Source organism: Aedes aegypti, chromosome 3 (genome assembly GCF_002204515.2).
Source record: "Aedes aegypti strain LVP_AGWG chromosome 3, AaegL5.0 Primary Assembly, whole genome shotgun sequence".
NCBI lineage: Eukaryota > Metazoa > Arthropoda > Insecta > Diptera > Culicidae > Aedes > Aedes aegypti.
In genome coordinates, this window is record NC_035109.1 from 404,842,503 (window position 1) to 404,863,830 (window position 21,328).

A 21,328-nucleotide genomic window follows, 5' to 3' on the forward strand; every position below is an offset into this window, starting at 1 on the left:
CTTAATAAATCACACCTTGCTCGGTTACTCGCGAGTGAAAGTTCTCGAGCTTGTAGCTACTTCTTTTGACATGGTCTCTTGAACAGACGAGTGCGGACTTACTCACACTAAGTCTATTCACGAGTCTGTCATATTTGTTATGCATCAATATACACTCGTGAGCTGCTTCGTGATGCGAACTTCTCCAACACTGGGCTAATTTTCTACTGAAGTTTCCCACAGGATCATAGCCGAATTCTTGCATTAAAGCGCAATGTTTGGATTTGTCTATCAAGTATATCTATTGATTACCTCTGAGATCTTTGGCAGCTTTCCATTTATATTGTGAAAATTATCCAATTGATATTCTTGGTGCTTATCGACATCATTCGCGAAATTCTCACAAGATATAGATATTCCAGTCAGTGGTTCTCAATTTGTTCATTTGTGTTACACTATAGGCAAATCTTTCGTTTTCATAAACTTCGATTTCAAGATCATCCATGATCAGGGGTCCGTAAGATGTTTGTAGACCTTCTAAGGGGGCTGCAACTTCAAAAAGGTTGAGAACCACTGAATTAAATACTCCGTTTAGTTAATCGAAAGATTTAGATCTGTGTCACATTAAAAACATATCAACACACTGACAAAACAGACTCCAAAAGGCAAAACCTGTTAGTACGCACTAAACTTTCATGTTTTACGAACTGACTCAATTTACGAATCACTGATCTGGTTCGTAAACTGAGATTCCAGTGTACATTGTTAGGTTAGTTTTATTTGATGAAATAGAAAACTATTTTTGGTTGATCGGACACAAGCTGAAATTTGAACAAATCTGCAGACCGGAAATGCTGCATACCATTCCAATCTGGAATGGGACACATTTGATTCGCAAGATTTTCTCTAATTACCATAGTCACCTAATAAACGGCCGCATTTGTCATGTCCAACGCCACCAAACTAAACTGACAACGCCCAATAAAACTGTCGACCGGAACGAGGTGCGGAAGATGGTTAACCTTAGCCCGAACCAAACCAAACGGATTGCATTCCACCGGTCGCACAATCTTATGGGCAGTTGTTTATTATTGCCTCTGGCCGGTTTCACACCCTCCCTCGTCCTCCCGTGGGATAAAGATAGCATCGAACGCCCGTCGTCACCACAGGACAGGGCGGCAGATGTCCGACCAGGTACAGTATTGGACAATACGTTCGCAACTTTTTCGATTTTCCACACAAAGCTTTAGAGGGTTAGATCTGAGTTAAGTTTGGATCGATTTCTATAAAATTTTCACAACCCGTCAGATATAAGTTCGTTAAGGGAGACTGGGTAGTAAGGTGATTCAAAATATAATTCAAATTAGTTCATAAATAACTAAGATCGAGCCTACCAATTTTGATCATGTTGCATGAAAAATAAAAAAAAAGTGGCAAATATATTGTCCAATACTGTAGCTCTAAACCTACGATGAATCGCTGCGGACGTGTGAAGTAAATCGAACTGCTGTATTTTTTAATTTGGCAACCGCCGAATGTTTTCTCGGTCCGAACCCCGGCTCGGGGTCGAAAGACGGGAAGTGCATTTTCATTTGCTTTTCTTAAATGTACGGTTCAGTCTGCGTCGGCTTCCTTCTTTTCACACGTTTGACGGTCAAGAGAATGCACTGCCCTTCCGTCTTTTTTCCGTTTGAGCGATCGCCGCCATTGATTTCTTGGGAAAGTTTGGGGGAGACAGGGGGCGCACCCGTTTCGGCAGATTTAATTTGTTTAATTAAAACGTCTCGTCATGATGTTTTGGTTGGTTTTCAAAATCATATAGCTAACTGTGAGACAAGTGCGCGAAATAATTCACGCCAACCGTTTGGGATCATTTATTTGCTGACGATCGCAGTCGTTTAGCTTTTGTTAGCCTAATGTGTCCCATATGGCCGACTAGGCGGTCAATGGCACTAGCGTAGCTAGGTGCCTGTGGTAATTCGATAAAAAGGGTGGTGAATTATGAATAAGAACCTATCTAATTATATTCTGTCAAGATTTGGGAAGATCTACAAGAGTGACGAGTAACCAAATCAAAATAGCCACACATGCTCGTATAGTTAAGTTGTACCATGTTTTGAGTTCAACGAATGTTTTTTCCTTTTTTTTCTGGCGTTACTTACCTTCTCAGCTTAATGTTCTTATGAGCACTTCCACAGTTATTAACTGAGAGCTTACTATGCCAATGACCATTTTTGCATGCGTATATCGTGTGGCAGGTACGAAGATACTCTATGCCAGGGTTGGGAAACATTCTGAAATTCACTCTACAGTAGCCAAGCAAGGCAAATCACAGTCAGCGAAACCAGTGGAACTCACTCCCATCGCTGCTGTAGGCAAAAAGCCTTGAAAATAGCAAAACCCCCGTTGCTAAGGGCAACCCAAAATTATTGTAGAAAAATGTTCTATTTCCCGCTGCATTTCCCGCATTTAGAGCATTCAATGACTCTAATGATTTAGAAAATTCATGTACCCAACATAGGCTACTTGATGAGATTCACGTTTTTGAACTACGGTACTGGGAAGAGCCACGTGATTTTCGCGAAATTCAAGCCTACTACTATTACCATTCCCAACACTGCACATTGGTCCCAAAGCCATATCTAGGAAGACAAAAATGATTGCGCCTAAACCGTCAATTTTAGATATATGGTGTCTTTGGCAAAGTTTCTCCATATTTTTCAGATATTTTTTCAGGGATGTGATATTAGGGTGGCCCACATAGTTTACGAGATCAGCACATAAACTTTTTTGCTGACGCATTTAGGACTACACAATGTTCTACAATGTTTTAGAACAACCGATTTGGAGCAACTTTGCCGAAGAACCCAAATTTCTATCTCCTATGGTTCGCGAGTTACGATTTTTTTTAACAAAAAAGTTAGGGTGGTACTGAAAAATCGGTTTTTTCTTGATAACTTTTTATACGATAATTTCTCGCAAAAACTTTGTTCCGAGCACTTTTAGAACTTTTGATTGCGCAACTTTTTGTCGAAGAAACTTTTGTTTTATCTCTTATGGTTACAGAGTTATCGGAAATTTTCTTCGAAAAAAATGGTTGTTTTCAAATGCCGATATCTCCGAAAGGCGCAAACGGATTTTCAATCTTTTGTCAGCATTATAAAGATTATCTTTTGCTCTGTTCATGGTGAAAAAACTGTGAGGACGTTTTTTGTTTGAAACAATTGACAAAATTTTGAAAATAATATGTTTTTTAACCGAAAATTGTCCATAACATGAAAAATATTCGAGATAGCTCTTTGGTGCCTTCAGCAAAAATGTGCAAAATTGAAAGTTCTGAAAGTGCTTCATACAAACTATTCATAAAAAATCAACGCTTTAAGATATATTCACCATAAATCGAATTTTATATGATAAAGAAAGCGAAAAAAGAGATATTTGCTGGAACAACCGGAATAACTGTATGTAAAATCATTTAAAATTGAAAATATAATGAAATAGGATCGATCACAGTAAGCGAAATCTTAGGAGTTAGGGAAAGTTAGTTGCTGAAGCAGTTTCAAGGGGGCAGGATCCGTCATTGATTTCAGAATTTTCAAAAGCAGTTTTTTCGTTAAAAATCAAGTAATTCCTTTTAGGAAAATGTGTTCACTGTATTCTATTCTCCAATCGAAACACAGTGAACACATTTTTATCGAATAATTTTTGTTTTCGAACAGAAAAACTGCTTTTGAAGTTTCAATGATGACGATGATTACGATGACGGCGCGTTGAACGTTAACAGTGATCCAAGGAACATTAATCCATAAACGAAGTCTTGTTATTTCTCGCGACATAATGTTTGTCCCGCTAACCTATGCCGTGGTTGGTTACAAATTGCTATCGCTTCGGCTTACTCATGCATTCAATACCGGTCCCGTTTATTATATTATCAACTCTAAAGGATAACAAAACGTATACTTTGAAGAATTCCTTCAAATTACCAAAACCTTACTTCCCGTGATATCCTCCCATTGAAATATAGAAGTATCTGCAATTGTTCTATCTGGGCATCCAACTTATCCCATTCAATTCAATAAAATCCAATAAATCTGCCACAACGAATTAGTCAGGGCAGCATTCGCCTGTTGAAGAATGAATGAATCTTGAATTTGAACCAGATATAAATCCCAAATACTTGTCTAAGGTAACGAACCAGAAGGTGGGTCTTGATCACTCGAAAACTGCTTCAGCAAATAATTTTTCTCTTTTCAACTCCTCAGATTCCGCTTACTATGATAGATATCAATACATGATAATTCAATTTTAAATGACTTTACATACAGTTATTTTGATTGTTCTAGCAAATATCTCTTTGTTCGCTTTCTTCACCATATAAAATTCGGTTTATGGTGAATATATCTTAAAGCGTTGATTTTTTATGAATATTTTGTATGAAGCACTTTCAGAACTTTCAATTTTGCACATTTTTCCTGAAGGCACCAAAGAGCTATCTCGAATATTTTTCATGTTATGAACAATTTTCGGTTAAAAACATAATATTTTCAAAATTTTGTCAATCTTTTCAAACAAAAAACGTCCTCACAGTTTTTTCACCATAAACAGAAAAAAAGATAATCTTTCTAATGCCGACAAAAGATTGAAAATCCATTTGCGCCTTTCGGAGATATCGGCATTTGAAAACAACCATTTTTTCGAAGAAAATTTCTGATAACTCTGTAACCATAAGAGATAGAACAAAAGTTTTTTCGGCAAAAAGTTGCGCAATCAAAAGTTCTAAAAGTGCTCGGAACAAAGTTTTTGCGAGAAATTATCGTATAAAAAGTTATCAAGAAAAAACCGATTTTTCAGTACCACCCTAACTTTTTTGTTAAAAAAAATCATAACTCGCGAACCATAGGAGATAGAAATTTGGGTTCTCCGGCAAAGTTGCTCCAAATCGGTTGTTCTAAAACATTGTAGAACATTGTGTAGTCCTAAATGCGTCAGCAAAAAAGTTTATGTGCTGATCTCGTAAACCATGAGGGCCACCCTAATTTCAGATCTCTGAAAAAAATGTCTGAAAAATATGGAGAAACTTTGCCGAAGACACCATATATCTAAAATTGACGGTTTAGGCACAATCATTTTTGTCTTCCTAGATATGGCTTTGGGACCAATGTGCACTGTTCTATGCCCTGGAAAGTCGAGAAAATTTCCAACCCGAAAAGATCCTCGACTGGTGGGATTCGAACCCACGACCCTCAGCTTGGTCTTGCTGAATAGCTGCGCGTTTACCGCTACGGGTATCTGGGCCCCTCTGAACTCTCAACGACTGTTTATAGTTATCCAATAACTCCTTTGAATACAGGTCTTCAGATCCTGTATTCCTTCGGAAGATAATAAGCAAGGTTGAGACCCATAATGGCTAACCTGTTTATATTTTATTTATATTTAAATATAGCGACTGCTTAAGGTTATCCGAGAATTATTTGATCTACAAGCGCAACGAGTGACATTTCAGAAAACCACAATGTAACAAAATACCGCTCCGGACCCTTTCAGTAGTGGGGATTTTTTTTCTATTTGCGTACAAAGTGGGCCGAAGGGTCTCAGATTTTCATGAAACTTTTTCCACAGGCAGGGCTCATCAATATATGGATAAAAAAAAAAATTGAGAAAAAATCAGGGTCGCTTATTTTCCCGGAAAACTCAGTTGGAATTTTTTTGTTTTCCTCTGATACTACTTACTTTGATAAATCATAACTCAAGAACGAAGCATCGTAGAAACAAAGTTTTTTTTTGTAAAAATGAAAGCAAATTTTCTCAGGAATAAGAAAAATAAGCTGGAAAAAGTTTTCCACAAAATTTTCCACCGTTGAGAAAATTCGTAAAGAAAAGCCGGAAAAACTATGCTCCAACCCGTGGAAAATTTAAAAAAAAATTTTGGGAAGATAATTTCATAAGCTTTAATCTCTGAAATTTTTGAAATGTACTTTTTTTTTCGTTTTTGAGTTATGGCCAATTTTGTGGAAAATGACCATATAAGCCTTTTCTTTGAAAACCCATATTTCAATCGAAGCATCGGAAAAGCAAAGATTTTTTATTAAAGCAATTGCAAATTTTCTAAAATATCTGAAAAAAGATATGGGATTGGTTTTAATGAAGTATAAGTCGGTGTTGCTATAGGAGCGGACGACGTTTTCGGACCTCTTTAAGACAAACCCGTACTTATGTTTCTGAGTTAGCTTTAAGCTGAAATAATTTTAATTTGTTATTCAATTCATGTGTTTTACAATATTAGATTAGCTTACATTTGATAGTCCTGCATGTATAATTCATCCGTCTCGTTTTTAGCAATCGTGTATTCCAATATCTGTGCTATAATTTTAATGCTTAGAATAACAAATTTATTTAGAAACAAAGTAGTCTTACTTACAATTGATTCACTTAGCATTTAACAAATTTAGAATCCAATAAGTTTAGGATAATAACGAATTTGGTATTTTGGTAAACCGTGATAATGCACTTTCTGATTCGTAGTAATACAAAGTATGACATTTCTCTCTCCTTGTCCTGTCGGTCGCCACCGCGGGTACCGAACTCACTGGTCCGGGTTGCCAACACGCCCCCGCTCGTATTGCTTAAGGTCTCCTGAAGCTATACTTCCTCTCTGGCAACATCCAGAACAGCAAGTTTCGTTGCGGGTCTCCGCATGACTCCTGTAGCAGTTTGAATGTCCGCACAGCGAACTCGTCCATCTCGTCCAGGGTAGACGCGTAGAACCTTTCCTCGAGTCCAACTGTTCCGCATTCCTTCGTTCACCACGATTACTAGGTCTCCGACATTGATCGGTTTAACTTCACCGAACCACTTTGGTTGACGAGCTATAACGGGTAAATATTCTCGGATCCAGCGGGTCCAAAATCTGTCTAGCATTACTTGGATATGTTTCCAATTTGTTCGCAGAGCAGCGCCCTCATCCGCAGGTCGTACTGCCGGCTGAACTACACCGTTCGAGCTTAATAGAAGGAAATGGTTCGGTGTTAAGGCTTCGTTTTCCTGACTGTCGATAGGTAGGTAGGTCAGGGGACGAGAATTGACAATTGATTCTACTTCAACGACTGCAGTAATCAAGGTCTCCTCATCTGGATTCCGAGACAACGACATGCTGGAAAGACCTGCCTTGACTGAGCGCACCAGTCTTTCCCAAATTCCTCCCATATGCGGAGCGTACGGAGGATTAAACATCCATTGGGTTTGCGCATTGGTGAAAGTCTCCGCCAGATCCTGGTTAACCCTTCTCATCTGCAGCTTCAACTCAGCATTCGCTCCTTGAAAATTGGTTCCTTGATCTGAGTAGATTTCTTGTGGTGCCCCACGTCTAGAGATGAACCTGCGTATGGCCAACTTACAGGATTCTGTCGAAAGCGAATAGACAACCTCCAAATGGACAGCTCTTGTGCCCAAGCAGGTAAAAAGGGCGACCCACCTTTTTGCGCTTCCTCGACCGAAACGTACCGTGATTGGCCCAAAGTAATCCAGTCCCGTGAAGGAAAAAGCTCTTACGTACGCTGTAACGCGAGCTGACGGTAGTGGTGCCATGGGTGGCACTTGTGGCTTGGATTTATACACCTTGCACCAATTGCAGTTATTGGCGGTCCTTTTAACAGCTGTTCGTAGTTCAGAGACGTGGTATTTCTGCCTCACCTCGTTTACCACGGTTTCATTGTTGGCGTGTCCGTATTTCCTGTGGTACCAGTCAAGTACCAGATCTGTGACGTAGTGGTCCTTCGGTAATATTGCAGGAAATTTAGCTTCATACGGTATACACTCGGCTTTCTCTATGCGAGATCCCATTCTCATAACTCCATTGGGGTCTAAAAATGGAGATAGTTTAAACAAGCAGCTGCTCCTGGCGACTAACTTGCATTCCTCAGACCGGAGTTGTTGATTTCTCTGGAGAACTCTATATTCTTCCGGATATCTGCTCATTTGAACCAGTTTGAATATGACCAATTCAGCCCGTTTCCTCGTGTTACTGCTCGAGCTTGCTTCCATTATTCCCGTCGTAGTCTGCCTTTTGCTGAATCGCAGGACAAACGCCAATGTATTAGTTAGCCTTTCCCACTTCGAAAAACGTTGAAAATCGATGATAGATTCGGTTGGCAGTAGTTGATGCACAGAGACTACCTTCAACTCCTCTTCTGTTGTTTTTTCAATCGCTTCGTTAGGCCAGTTGCATTCAGGATAGTTGAGGAACTTTGGGGCTTTGTACCATCTACTGTCTTCATCAAAACATGGGCCGGATCCCCATTTTGTAGCCTCGTCGGCGACGTTCATTCTTGACGGCACTTTCCTCCACTCTGTCACATCCGTTTCATCCAAAATCTCCGTAACTCGGAAGGCCACGTACTGCTTATACTTCCGTGGGTCAGACCTGATCCAGTTAAGAACCGTAGACGAGTCGCTCCACATAACTTTGCGTCTTATCTGCAAGGTGTGACTTGTCGTAATTGCCTTCAGGAGCCGTGTTCCAATCACTGCAGCTTGGAGTTCTAGTCTAGGAACAGACAGTAGCTTCATTGGTGCTACCTTAGTTTTGGCGGAGACAAGACTGCACCGTATTACTCCATTGTCCACAATCCGGAAGTAGGCTACAGCAGCGTACGCTGCACTACTTGCATCTACAAACACATGTAGTTCCGTCGACTCGTATGCTCCCATGCTGTATGCCGGAAAGTAGCATCTTGGTATACGCACATTATCCAAGCTTTGCAGAAGTGTGATATACTGTTCCCACCTGGGAACTATATCGGCTGGAAGCTGCTCATCCCATCCTATGCCTGACCTCCATACTTCTTGGATTATTGTTTTCCCGTGTATCACAAACGGTGCGACTAACCCCAACGGATCAAACACACTCATAACAAGACTCAAAAGCTGACGTTTAGTCGGAACTGTGGATCCATCAACTAAGCTTCGTAAGTCTTCCCGCAGCGTCAACGAAAAAACGAATACGTCATCTTGCGGTCGCCAAACCATCCCCAGGATCCGTTCCATATTGCTGCCTTTATCCATGGTAAAGCTCTTTATCGCCTTTGTGTTCTGCTCTCCGATTGTCTGCAGTACCTCGGAAGAGTTCGACATCCAATGACGAACCAGGAATCCAGCCTTCTCGTGCACCTCCTTAACATCCACAGCCAGCTGAACTGCTTCCTCGACAGTGTCGACGCTGTCCAGATAATCGTCGACATAATGGTTATCTGTTATTGCTACAGCAGCTTTCGGAAACTCGGTGGCGTGCTCCTTTGCATTCAGGTTCTTCACATATTGTGTTGAGCTCGGAGAGCAGGTGGCCCCGAATATAGCGACGTCCATGACGAATACCTGGATCGAGTCGGACGGTTGGTCCCTCCATAGGAACCACTGGGCTGAACGATCTTGACGAGTTATAAGCACCTGATGGAACATTTCCATTATGTCGCCGCTGATAGCGACTTCCTTCTGGCGAAAGCGGCTCAAAACAGCTTGCAGTGACGTAAGCAAATCTGGACCTCTGAGAAGTACAGAATTCAAGGATACTCCTTGCACGGCTGCAGCAGCATCCCACACGACTCTCACCTTACCGGGCTTTTTAGGGTTTACCACTACACCTAGTGGTAGATACCATGTTCGCTTCGGGTCCGTCTCTGCTAATTCTTGTTCAGTTACCTTATGTGCATATCCTTTAGATACGTAATCCGCTATTTGCTGTCGAACGCCATTATACAAACTGGGTGATTTCATCAAACGATGCTCCAGACACTTCAACCTCCGCTCAGCCATAGGCTTGCTATTGGGAAATTCGACGTTGTCAAACTTCCACAAAAGGCCAGTTTCGAATCTTCCGTTTTCGGTTCTTTTCGTAGTTGTCTGAAGAATCTCTCTTGCTCGTTGATCATCGGCTGATTCCCTCGCTTGCTTTACTGAAACTCCAACACTTTCCGTGGAAAAAAAGCTTTTTACCAGCTCGTGCAAATCGTCCTCGTGATTTCGCGTACCAATGTGTAGAACGCTTGGGCCAGCAGTATTGGCGTTTCTTCCAGAACGGCCGTAAATCACCCAACCAAGTCTAGTTTTCGCCGCCACTGGCTCGTGTTCACGACCTTCTCGTAGCTTCAGCGTGGTTTTCAGCCAGGTATTGTCAAGCCCTATCAAGATACCCGGTTTGGCGTCCTCGAAACTCTCAAATGGTATTCCATTCAAATATGGGTACTTGGTCCGCAGTTCTGCCAAATCTACGGATTGTTTCGGTAATTCAAGTCCACCAACTGTTTGCACTTTTTGTAGCGAAAACTGCTTCCCTGAAGGTGTTCCCGAGATATTCAGTTGAACTTGCTGAGATTCTTCTTCTACACGCTTGACGCCGTTAGTCCACTGCATGCACAGCGGAGATATCGGACCTTGCACTTCCAGTTGCTTCGCCAGAGAACTATCCATCAGTGTCGAATCGGAACCACCATCCAAAAATGCGAAGGTTTTGACCGACCGGCCGTTGGCGTGGAGAACTACAGGAATTATTCGAAAAAGTACTTGATGATGATGTTGGTGCACGGAAATCACACCAGAAACCGGAGCTGAGCTTGTTGCATTGTTGGTTCTTGGATCTCCTGGGTGTAATAACCGGTGATGCTTTTGTTCGCATCCTTCCATTCCGCAAACAGGGGCCTTGCACGGCCATTTTCCATGCGGATACAAGCACCGCCTACAGAGATGCTCCTCCTGTGCTACCTGCCACTTGTCCTCCAAAGTCTTCGATTTGAAAGAGCTGCAATCTTTCGGCTTATGACCAGCTACTTTGCATGCCATGCAAGGACGCTGGCTTCCTGGGTGAATTGGAGCTTCAGACTTTCTCGGCACGTTTGGATCTCGAACTTGAACCGTGTGTACTTCAGACGTGTGAGAATTCACCACGGCTTTCCCCTTCATCTTGTCGGTTTTGTCCGTAACTGGCGTTACACTGCTAGCTGCCGTCACAATAACGTCCATGTAGTCTGAGAAGGTTTTCAGATTTGCATCTACCACTCGTTGCTTGTATAAAGCCCAATCGAGCTTAATGTTAGCTGGTAGCTTTTCAACCAATTCTTCGATCAGAATCGGGTTCGCTAAATGAACTTGCTGATCAGTCGCGATTAAGTGGGCACAAAGATTTCGGACAGCCAAGCCGAAGGATATAATGCTGCCTAGTTTCTCAGGTCGTGGAGTCGGCGCTGCACGGACTTCAGCCAGTAAGGTACTGATTATTGCCTCTGGCCGGCCGTAAAGAACTTTCAACGTCTTGATTATATCCGGGACGTTAGACGGGTGCAGAAGCAGACTACAAACTGCTTTCTTTGCGTCCCCTTTCAAACTGCGTTGAAGTCTCATTAAGTTCTCCGCTTCATTTTAGCCACAAAGTTGCGTAGACGTCTCGTAGCTACTCCAGAAGATCGGCCACTCTGTTGGATTCCCATCGAAATGTGGAAGATCCTTCGGGACAACATGGCGCGCTGCCAACTGCTGAGCATTTGGACCAAATGATGGCTGCAATCCCCCGTACTGCATTTGCATGTTCGGTACGGCGGAAATAGGTGTTTGGTAGCTTGACACGCTTACCATAGGAGGACCCAGTGACTGCGGCTGAGAATTAACCCCCCATTGTGGAATACTTTGAGTAATACGTATTTGAGAAGGAACAGCATTTTGAGAGACTAGGGGCATCAATGGATTCGAATAACAAGGGAGACTATTGTTATCTACTATTTCACTTGAGCATAATTGTGATTCACTTCCTGGTAGTGGTTGATACCCTATGTGCTGAGTCGATAGTGGAAATGTTTGTGCTTGGTGAACATATCTTCGACAGGTTGAGTCTACGGCATTTCTTCCAAGGGAATCTAAATTGGCAGTACTCACCACAGATGTACCAGGTAAAACATAAGGATTGTACTGACCAACTCGAGGATCTTCAGGCATGAACCTTACGTTGAGCGATGAACCAGAGGCAGTACAGGGCACCGACGCCGGAATATGGTGTGATGATGCAATCGCTGTCGTTGGTTGATTGATGAAAGACGAAACCGATGGATTTATGTTCGGCTGCCACGGCGCGGGCGTTGTCGTTTTCACAACTGGCATATTCAATGACACGGGCGTTGATTGAAACGGTGCATGAGGTGCAACCCTCCAATTCGATGCACGATGGAATCCTGCCGCTTGTCCAGTATTTATTGGAGATATGACGTTGTCGAACGATTTCGAAACTCCACCTGGTTTGGTGGGTGAGATAACATGGTCCAACGGTTTCGAAATGGTGGCTTCCTGATGTGATTGTGCTTCTTGGCTGGTAACTATAGTCACTGGAGTTATTTTTGAGCTGCTTAGCGTTGTAGTTCCATCCGATATCGGCACCGTTGATACGATCGCTCCACCGGTCTGCGATGTGACTCCAGTGGGAGCAATATTCCCAGTTGTGGTAGTCAGATTCGCTTGATGGCTGTCGATCCAATGTTGAACATCATCGTTGCTATCGGTTGACCTGTGCACGCTCACTGCACTTGCTCTCGAACTCTTACTATCGTCATCCAGCTGAGCTTGAAGCAGCTTGAATTTCCGATCAAGAAACTCCTTCTCCAACTTCTTTTCTTCTTCCAAGCGCTGCATTTCTAATCGCAGCCTTGCTTCTCGCGCACTGGCTGTAGTCGATGTCATTCTCACCGATGACGCCGCACGAGATGGTGGGCGACAGAGGGCACATTTGTAGCTCCGATCCTCTGCTGCTATGCTATCGCCAACACCAGCACATGAGAAATGGTACCATCGATTGCAGCCGTCACATTGCACCATCTTAGGTTCTGCTGTATTCGGCCGATTGCAGGCGATGCACTGAGCATTAGATGGTGGATCAGATTGCATTTTGCACGGCTCTGGAGGTATTTCCGATAAGATATCAAATCTCAAAGTTTGTTGCTATAGGAGCGGATGACGTTTTCGGACCTCTTTAAGACAAACCCGTACTTATGTTTCTGAGTTAGCTTTAAGCTGAAATAATTTTAATTTGTTATTCAATTCATGTGTTTTACAATATTAGATTAGCTTACATTTGATAGTCCTGCATGTATAATTCATCCGTCTCGTTTTTAGCAATCGTGTATTCCAATATCTGTGCTATAATTTTAATGCTTAGAATAACAAATTTATTTAGAAACAAAGTAGTCTTACTTACAATTGATTCACTTAGCATTTAACAAATTTAGAATCCAATAAGTTTAGGATAATAACGAATTTGGTATTTTGGTAAACCGTGATAATGCACTTTCTGATTCGTAGTAATACAAAGTATGACATTTCTCTCTCCTTGTCCTGTCGGTCGCCACCGCGGGTGGTGCTGAACCGCGGGTACCGAACTCACTGGTCCGGGTTGCCAACAGTCGGAATGGATGATATTTTTCATAAAAAATTACACCGCTAAGAAAAACTGAAAAAAACTGTTTCTGCCTCAATTTTTCATTATACTGAAAAGGGATTCTTTCTTTTCTATGGAACAAATAAGATTATTTTTTTTTTAATTTTATTTATTTGATTATTCTGGTTAATCATAATCATGCACTTCATGGAGATTTTTATCTTTTCCGTAATCCACCGAACTCCATTCGAATGAAACTTGGTCATGCGACCATGGCTAATCGAGCGTAAATTTGTCCTTACAGATTTGTGGCCGTCCAGTCCGAAGGGTTTACAGCATAGCGAATAGTATTCGTAGTATTGAACTTTGTCCATTTCAACAGCTTTGGTAATAACGAGTAATATACAGCTGACAACATTTGCACTTTCTCACTGCTCTTTGTTATTTTTTTGATAAACTTATGATTCTCAAGCCATTTCAACGCTTTAAACCGGAATTGGTAAATACCAAATCGCCATAATGTCTACCCATTGATTTAACTGTCAATTTTGTAGTTACCTAACAGGTAGCTGGAAAAAATGCCTACATTATGATTGAAGAAATCTTTGTTTATATGCTGTTTCGTTCTTAAGAAGTTTTGTTTATAAACTTATAAATTTGAGAATAAGCTTTATAAACTTATAAATTTGAGAATAAGCTTTATAAACTTATAAATGTATAAATTTGTAAATAGCTCATCTTGGCAATATTTGATCATGTTTTAGGAACGAAAAATGAGCGTATTTAAAAAATGTTTAGGATTGGATCTTATTGATCGCTCTTTTCAAATATACTTTGTTTGTAAGCTGGAATAGCTAATCGGGTTATCATTATTTATTTTCCTTAACGGTGAAAAATGTCCTGGAAAATTTATTCCATTTTTAAAAAATCTCAAAGTATTGAGAAAAATTGATTCCGATTTGACAAAAAAAAATGTTTCTGTGACGCTTTTATCTTCATTTATGATTTTCGAACGAAAAGACTTGTACGAGAAATCTGGGCATTTTTCACAAAACTATGACCAAACGCAGGAATTAAAAAGTAGTATATCTTAAAAATTTCAGTGATTGAAATTTATAAAATTCTGTTCTCAAAAATATTTCTTTGAAAATCTTACACGAGTTGGAACATAGTTTTCCCGGCTTTTCTTTACGAATTTTCTCAACGGTGGAAAATTTTGTGGAAAACTTTTTCCAGTTATTTTTTTTTCGTATTCCTTAGAAAATTTTCCTTTAAAAAAAACTTTGTTTCTACGATGCTTCTTTTTGAGCTATGATTTTTCAAAGAAAAAGCTCAAAATGGCACATTTGCACATTTTTTACAAAATTGGCCATAACTCAAAAACGAAAAAAAAAACATTTCAAAAATTTCAGCGATTAAAGCTTATGAAATTACCTTCTCAAAAATATTTTTTTGTCAATTTTCCACGAGTTTAGTTTTTCCGGCTTTTCTTTACGAATTTTCTCAACGGTGGAAAATTTTGGGGAAAACTTTTTCCAGTTATTTTTTTTATTCCTAAGAAAATTTGCTTTCATTTTCATAAAAAAAAACTTTGTTTCTATGATGCTTCGTTCTTGAGTTATGATTTTTCAAAGTAAGAATTGTCAGGGGAATTCCAACTGAGTTTTCCGGAAAAATAGGCGACCCTAAATTTTTCTCAATTTTTTTTATTCATATATTGATGAGCCCTGCCTGTGGAAAAAGTTTCATGAAAATCTGAGACCTTTTGGTCCAAACCCGTACGGAAATTAAAAAAAATCCCCTAGTGTTAAGTGAAGTGAAGTGTTGAAGTTCAATTAGTGGTTTTATTGAGCACTGTATATTAAAATAATTCTAATTTATTCCACACCACATCAGTTATGAACCTGATAAGTTATACAAACGACGAAAGATGTCGAAATTTGCATGTTTGGAGTTATTTGGTGAGCCCGTTTTATACTATTTTATACTATTTTTGTTATGCACATGTATGCAGTAATTTAGGGGCAGGAACATCACAAATGTTCACCAAGAAAATTCCTAGTTGAAATTACTGTTTTACATTCATATGTCATGTAGTAAAAACAAGAATATTTTATGCGCAATAAAAGACAATAATTTTTAAAATCGAACATTGCATTATCCCTAACAAAACGGGAAGCAGAATATAAAAATCAATTCAACTCATTCAGTCAAAAATTATAGGATAAAAGCAATTTTTGTTTTCCCCTCCCCTTTTGATACGCCATTGAACATATTAATCCAAGCAGATGATGAAACTAAACTACCTTCTCTTCTCGATCTCTCTCCTTCACAGATGTGCCACCGCCATTTCCTTATCGTGAGGTTCAGATTGAACGCGGCGTCGATGCCAAACAGTTGTACGAGCTGAGCACAGAAATCGGAAGGTAAGCATTATTGCGTCACGTGGCTAATGAGTTCCGCGTCGTGGCCCTCCTAAGCGCGGTTCTAAAATTGGTGACGATGACTAGTCTGTCACTGCAGTGTAGCATTATTCGCGATTTGAGACTTTCTTCGAGAAAGCAGAGACACTCACTCACGTGTTTTGTTTCGAGTTCACTTCGCGCGATCCAAAGGAGGACAGCGAAATGCGTTGTTGGCGCTCTCGTGCATCTGGTCGATGATGGTGGCCGTTAGTAGAACCTTGATTTATTGCATTACCGGCACCGGAACAGCTGGTATTGCTACTGCTTTCACTGTCGTGGGGTCTAATTATAAATTCGAGTGTTGAAACCCATCCAGCGACATCGTGAATAGAGGATGTCAAACAATCAACACCAATTCATTGAGCAATTATTTTACTGTTAGTCAAATGCGCAAATATTTGCGGTATTCACTAAGCTAATTTGTCAAACCAATGCCTTTCTTAGTAAAACCCATTGAAGCGTAGGCAATAATACCTACGTAAAACGAATGAACAGAGGAATTGTCGAAAAAGACACAATATATGGGCCCGAATCATCAGATGTAGATCGGAAGTCTTCTGATTCTGATCATATTGATATTGCCATTTGAAACCCCCTTGCAACATAACCTCAGAAACAACCTCACTGATTAGTCGTCTCACCTTAGAAAACTCCCTTTTCTTCTAGAAGTGTGACTCTCCTCTGCTGTATTGTTGAATGGCTTGCGTGTTCTTCAACGTACAACCCTAAGCCCTTAGCGCCATTAATATGTTTATCGAAGTACTTCTTCCATATTTCAACCGCCTTTGTTTCGTCCTTCAAGACGCTCTCATCTTTAACTCGGCTAGTGGTACGTAGCCATTGCGGGATGTATTGGAAAATTTATAGAACATGTGTTTTTTTTAAACAATACAACATCCATTTTATAGCAGTTAGTTGCTTCATTAGGGTATCCATAAGTTAAACTCCTTATAAAATATGGAGACTCAAGCATTGGAAGTCTGAGATGTTGCAAATAAATTTGTTTATGGCGGTTGTCCCGCTGAAATTTCAATAAATGTTCCTGTTTTTTGACTAATTGTAAATCAATATTTAAAATTCTTCAAAATTTATTAACATACTTATTTTCATTTTCACAGAACCCTTAGAGCAGCGGTTTTCAGATCGTGCGCCGCGAAGCATTTTGTGCTCCACGAAGCCTTGTCAGCTTCGCGACAGTTTTGAAAATTTGTAAGGAATATCTTCACTTGCTTCAAAATACAATAACAAATTTTAGTTTCGAGCTGTTTGGTGGAATACCTTTAAATAGATGAAAACCCGAATTTAGTACTATACCATTTAATTCCACTAGGTTTTGTAAGACCATCTTCAGTGTCGAGTACTAGATTCGTGTACTAGTCGAATATAGTACACGACACTGAAGACGGTTAAGGTTAAGGTCGAAATACGCTTATCTGTCAAATGTTACAAACTCTAGGGGAATTAAATGGTATATTACTAAATTCGGTTTTTCATCTACTTTTACAATACGTTCAGAGCGTTAATGATTAATGGGTTGCAATGATTGATTAAGTGATTAATGATTACATTCAATTTTATCATAATTAATGATTATGATTATTGATTAAAATATTTTAAGTCATGATTAATGATTGTGATTGATTTTTAAGCCAAAGTATGATTAATGATTATGATTAATGATTAAATTACAATTTTAGATGATTAATGATTATGATTAATGATTAAACTCAGTATGATTAGTGATTATGATTAATGATTATGATTAATTCTTACAATGTCAAAATTGATCAAAATTTCCAATTTCAAAACAATAGTTTTTTTAATTTTCATTTCCGTCGATGGGGTGACAATGGGTCTGGGGGATGAGATTGGGTCAAAACGGAAAAATATGATTAATGAAATATTTCAGCCAATAACGCTGATATTACTAAAATTATTAATTCATATGCTAGGGAACATATAGTTACACGTAATTCATAACAATATACATTTTTAGAAATCGTAGTTTTTGTTTACTATATTGATAAACTTGTATGTTGAAACTAGATAAAATTTACAACATTAAATTTCTCCTATGCAAAGTATCACGCATCATCATCTACCTCTATCGTTATATTAGTAGAAGGTTGAAAGTCTTTTCATTACACTTCATATGTATTTTCTGGAATCTATTTAATTTTTCCCCAAAAATTTCATTTTTTTCTTCACGGTGTCTAAAACATCATAAATTGGGTCAAGCAAGAACGATAGTAAATGAAATTGCAAGTCCACTTTTTTAACGATTTACGGTGCCGGGTGTTCTCTTTTTTCATAAAGATGTGTTTATTCTTTCTAAATACAGCATCTCTGAAACATCAAACAAGTCTACTTGAGTATTCCACACATTAATAACAATGCAACGTATTTTGACAACTTCTCAATCCAGCAAATGCGTTTTGTGCGCAGCAACATCGTAAAATTTTATCAAATGGATTTATTTTTTGGAATTTAGTGATTTATCAGTGTTTTCATATTATAGAAACATCTCACGGAAGTACAAATGAGTTGGATCGCTGAAATACCGAGATTATGACGTCAACATCTGCCTGAAATGTATTGATCTTGGAATGTCGCACCGAAATTTAACAGTTTGCGAGGGTTCAAAATAATCACTGTTTCAGTAGGGGAAACTGTATAGGCTTTATGGCAATAGGGATGAGACTTTAAAAGAGACACTACACGTTAATGCTTCCAGTGGGCAATTTGCCCTTTGAAGGGAGCACCACACTAGACCACGGACTAGCATGCAACGCCCACTTTGGATAATTTGATTTCAAATTAATCTGCAGGGCAAAAGTTCGACCCATGTATAAACCCAAGGAAAATTTTTCAAATTTCCTTAAATCCACATATTATCTTCAAATTTAGCGAAATTTGCCTGATCGTGCGAAAAATGTCACAAATATTTTACATTTTCACTTAGTTTTGCGAAAAACTGCTATTTTTTGGGTGTATTACAATTAACCCTGTTTTGGGCATTTTTTTGATGAAAATTTAGTGTGTATTTTTCTTCAAACATAAGTTTACGGCTGGTATAAAGTATGCCTGGCATAAAAGTATTGATATTTTGTGTTTTAGCCAACGAACTTTTGCCCCACACTAGATTTGAACTTTTGCCCCACCGATGGGGCAAAAGTTCGTTTAAGACAATCAATTTTGAAACTGTTATAACTAAAAATGGGTGAATATTTTCACACAAGTTTGTGAATTTGTTTATCGGCATATCGGTCCATTTTACTCGAAGTAAGAGGGAGCATGGAGAAGAAAGCAATGAATACTAGATGGATAGGTACCGTAAGGGAACGGCGAGAGAAATTGGATTAGATGTTGAAGAGGGCATACCATATTAAACAGTATTACTTGAAACGTCACTTCCTTGTGGCTAACGTCCCCTATGGGAACGGCTTGGGTGTATTTTGAGAATGACACTACCAAGACAGCCATTGCTTTCTTCTCCATGCTCCCTCTTACTTCGAGCAAAATGGACCGATATGCCGATAAACAAATTCACAATAAAATTATCACGGTCGATATCTTTGTATGTAAAAAAAAACACACAAGTTTGTTCAGCAAAATTATAGCCAATATGTTGAAGGTTCGCTGTATGGTATTTGTTTTGTTTCATCTGCTATTATTTTCCTGGAAACTTTGATTATACCACTAAGGTCGAACTTTTGCTCCACCTTACTCTATACGAAGTATATGTTATGTTGTTTTACGGTAGTTTTTCAAAATTATGTTTTTCAGTTGTCTTCTAACGAATAAAGTAAATATCAGGATTGCAATTTGTCTTTGAAACTGCGGGTATCGATTCGCAAATTACAATAATTCCGCATTCTATTACGGGGAGTACTGGAGTAGCCCCACAAGAGTCAGGAGCCACTTTCATAGTGAGTCCCAAAAGTTATTAACGATTAATCAAGCTTCATTGTTTTGCAGACCGAGTCTAAAGAAGGATGGTTCAAGAGCAGATCGTTAAGATAATCATGATTGAAAAATTGGTGATTGAACGAAAAATCATGATGAGAGCTATTTGATTCAGGCATCTCATGTCATTTTATTATTTTTTTTGATTAATCTTTGATTAATCACTAATCATTCAATAACGAATGATTAAATACCCGAAAATATGCACTAAACGACTTGAAGTATGCAACCAGTGGGTTATATACTAACACTAGATAATGATTAACAAACAATCCTATATAAAAATCTTTTGAACTTCGTAATGGCAAATTAATCTCAGTTTTCAATCACAAATCGTGATTAATTGCTCTGGTTCAAGAGCCAGTATCCTGGAAGTAGTGGTCAATATATTGGCTCTGTGAAGTGTAGCTTGCGACAAATCCAACTTCATGGATTATTAAGTTTTGAACGGAAGTTTCAAGAGTTATTGATAAACTTGAACATATGCCGGGTTGTTGAGGATTGTCGATTTCCCGGGGAAAGTATTCAAAATATTGGTGTTGAAAAAATCATTAGTAAGGCGAGCAAACCCCGGTATACTCTAATATACTGCTAATCATGTGATTATATTATAATTATTCATATAAAAGTTTAATGGTATTCGCTCGCCTTTCTAGTGATTTTTAGTATTCTTTTTGTAAAGCAAAATGTTAAAATTCAATACGTTGTTTATTCGTACTCCAAAATGAAACTAAAGCACTATATTGGTAGTTCTGAAACCTAGCTTTCCATATATTAAACTTCATGAATTTTGCAAACCAAGCCATTGAATTTATTCTCAAGGGAATTATTGAAGTAGGTTGATACCCAAGTAACCATGAAGCTATATATGAATACTTTAATTTTGCTTTAGAGAGCACTATACAATTTTATTTTAAAGTGACAAAACCCTATATACCTTAATAAAGCATATTTAAAGTCGAAAAGGGCCCCACTAAAATCAAATTAAAGTAATACGAGCTAGCATGACTGTTGCCATTGCTAATGCAATATTAGTGCATATGCTTCATAACAGCATTTGAGCATGTACAGTTAGGGTGTACATTATACAGTGATACCTCCATGAGTCGATGTTCCATAACTCGATATCGACTCATGGAACCATACTAAAACCAAATTTTCATGGTTACTACGATGGTCCCCTGAAACAGCTTTCCAAAGCATTTGTTTCCACGACTCGGTATTTCCATGAGTCGATGGTCCCTTCAGATATCGACTCATGGAGGTTTGACTGTATATGCTTTAGTCCTTGTTTATGTAGGGCATGCGTGCAAAAATAAACAAAACAATTTCTCCATTCATCAATTCTGTTATTCGCATCAGGTTTCGTTTTTTTTTGCATTGAAGCGAGATTTGAACCTGGATTGCTGAAGGTGTTGGTGATCCGTGAATTGCAGTCGTCCTTATCCTCTGTACCATAGAAGCTTCCAAAATTTCAAGATATAAGAGCATAATAAAAAGGAAGCATTGTGAT

At 39.1% G+C, this 21,328-nt stretch overlaps 1 protein-coding gene across 4 annotated transcripts in view; it reads left to right on the forward strand.

Annotated features, from left to right (window-relative positions):
• Nucleotides 1-21,328, forward strand: part of LOC5566696 (calcium/calmodulin-dependent protein kinase type IV) — a 114,949-nt gene that overhangs the window by 52,011 nt on the left and 41,610 nt on the right. For all 4 annotated transcript variants that reach the window (XM_021855730.1, XM_021855729.1, XM_021855731.1 and 1 more), the window contains exon 3: nt 15,720-15,810. In XM_021855730.1, coding sequence (XP_021711422.1) covers nt 15,720-15,810 — 91 coding nt within the window. The remainder of the gene's footprint in view (nt 1-15,719; nt 15,811-21,328) is intronic.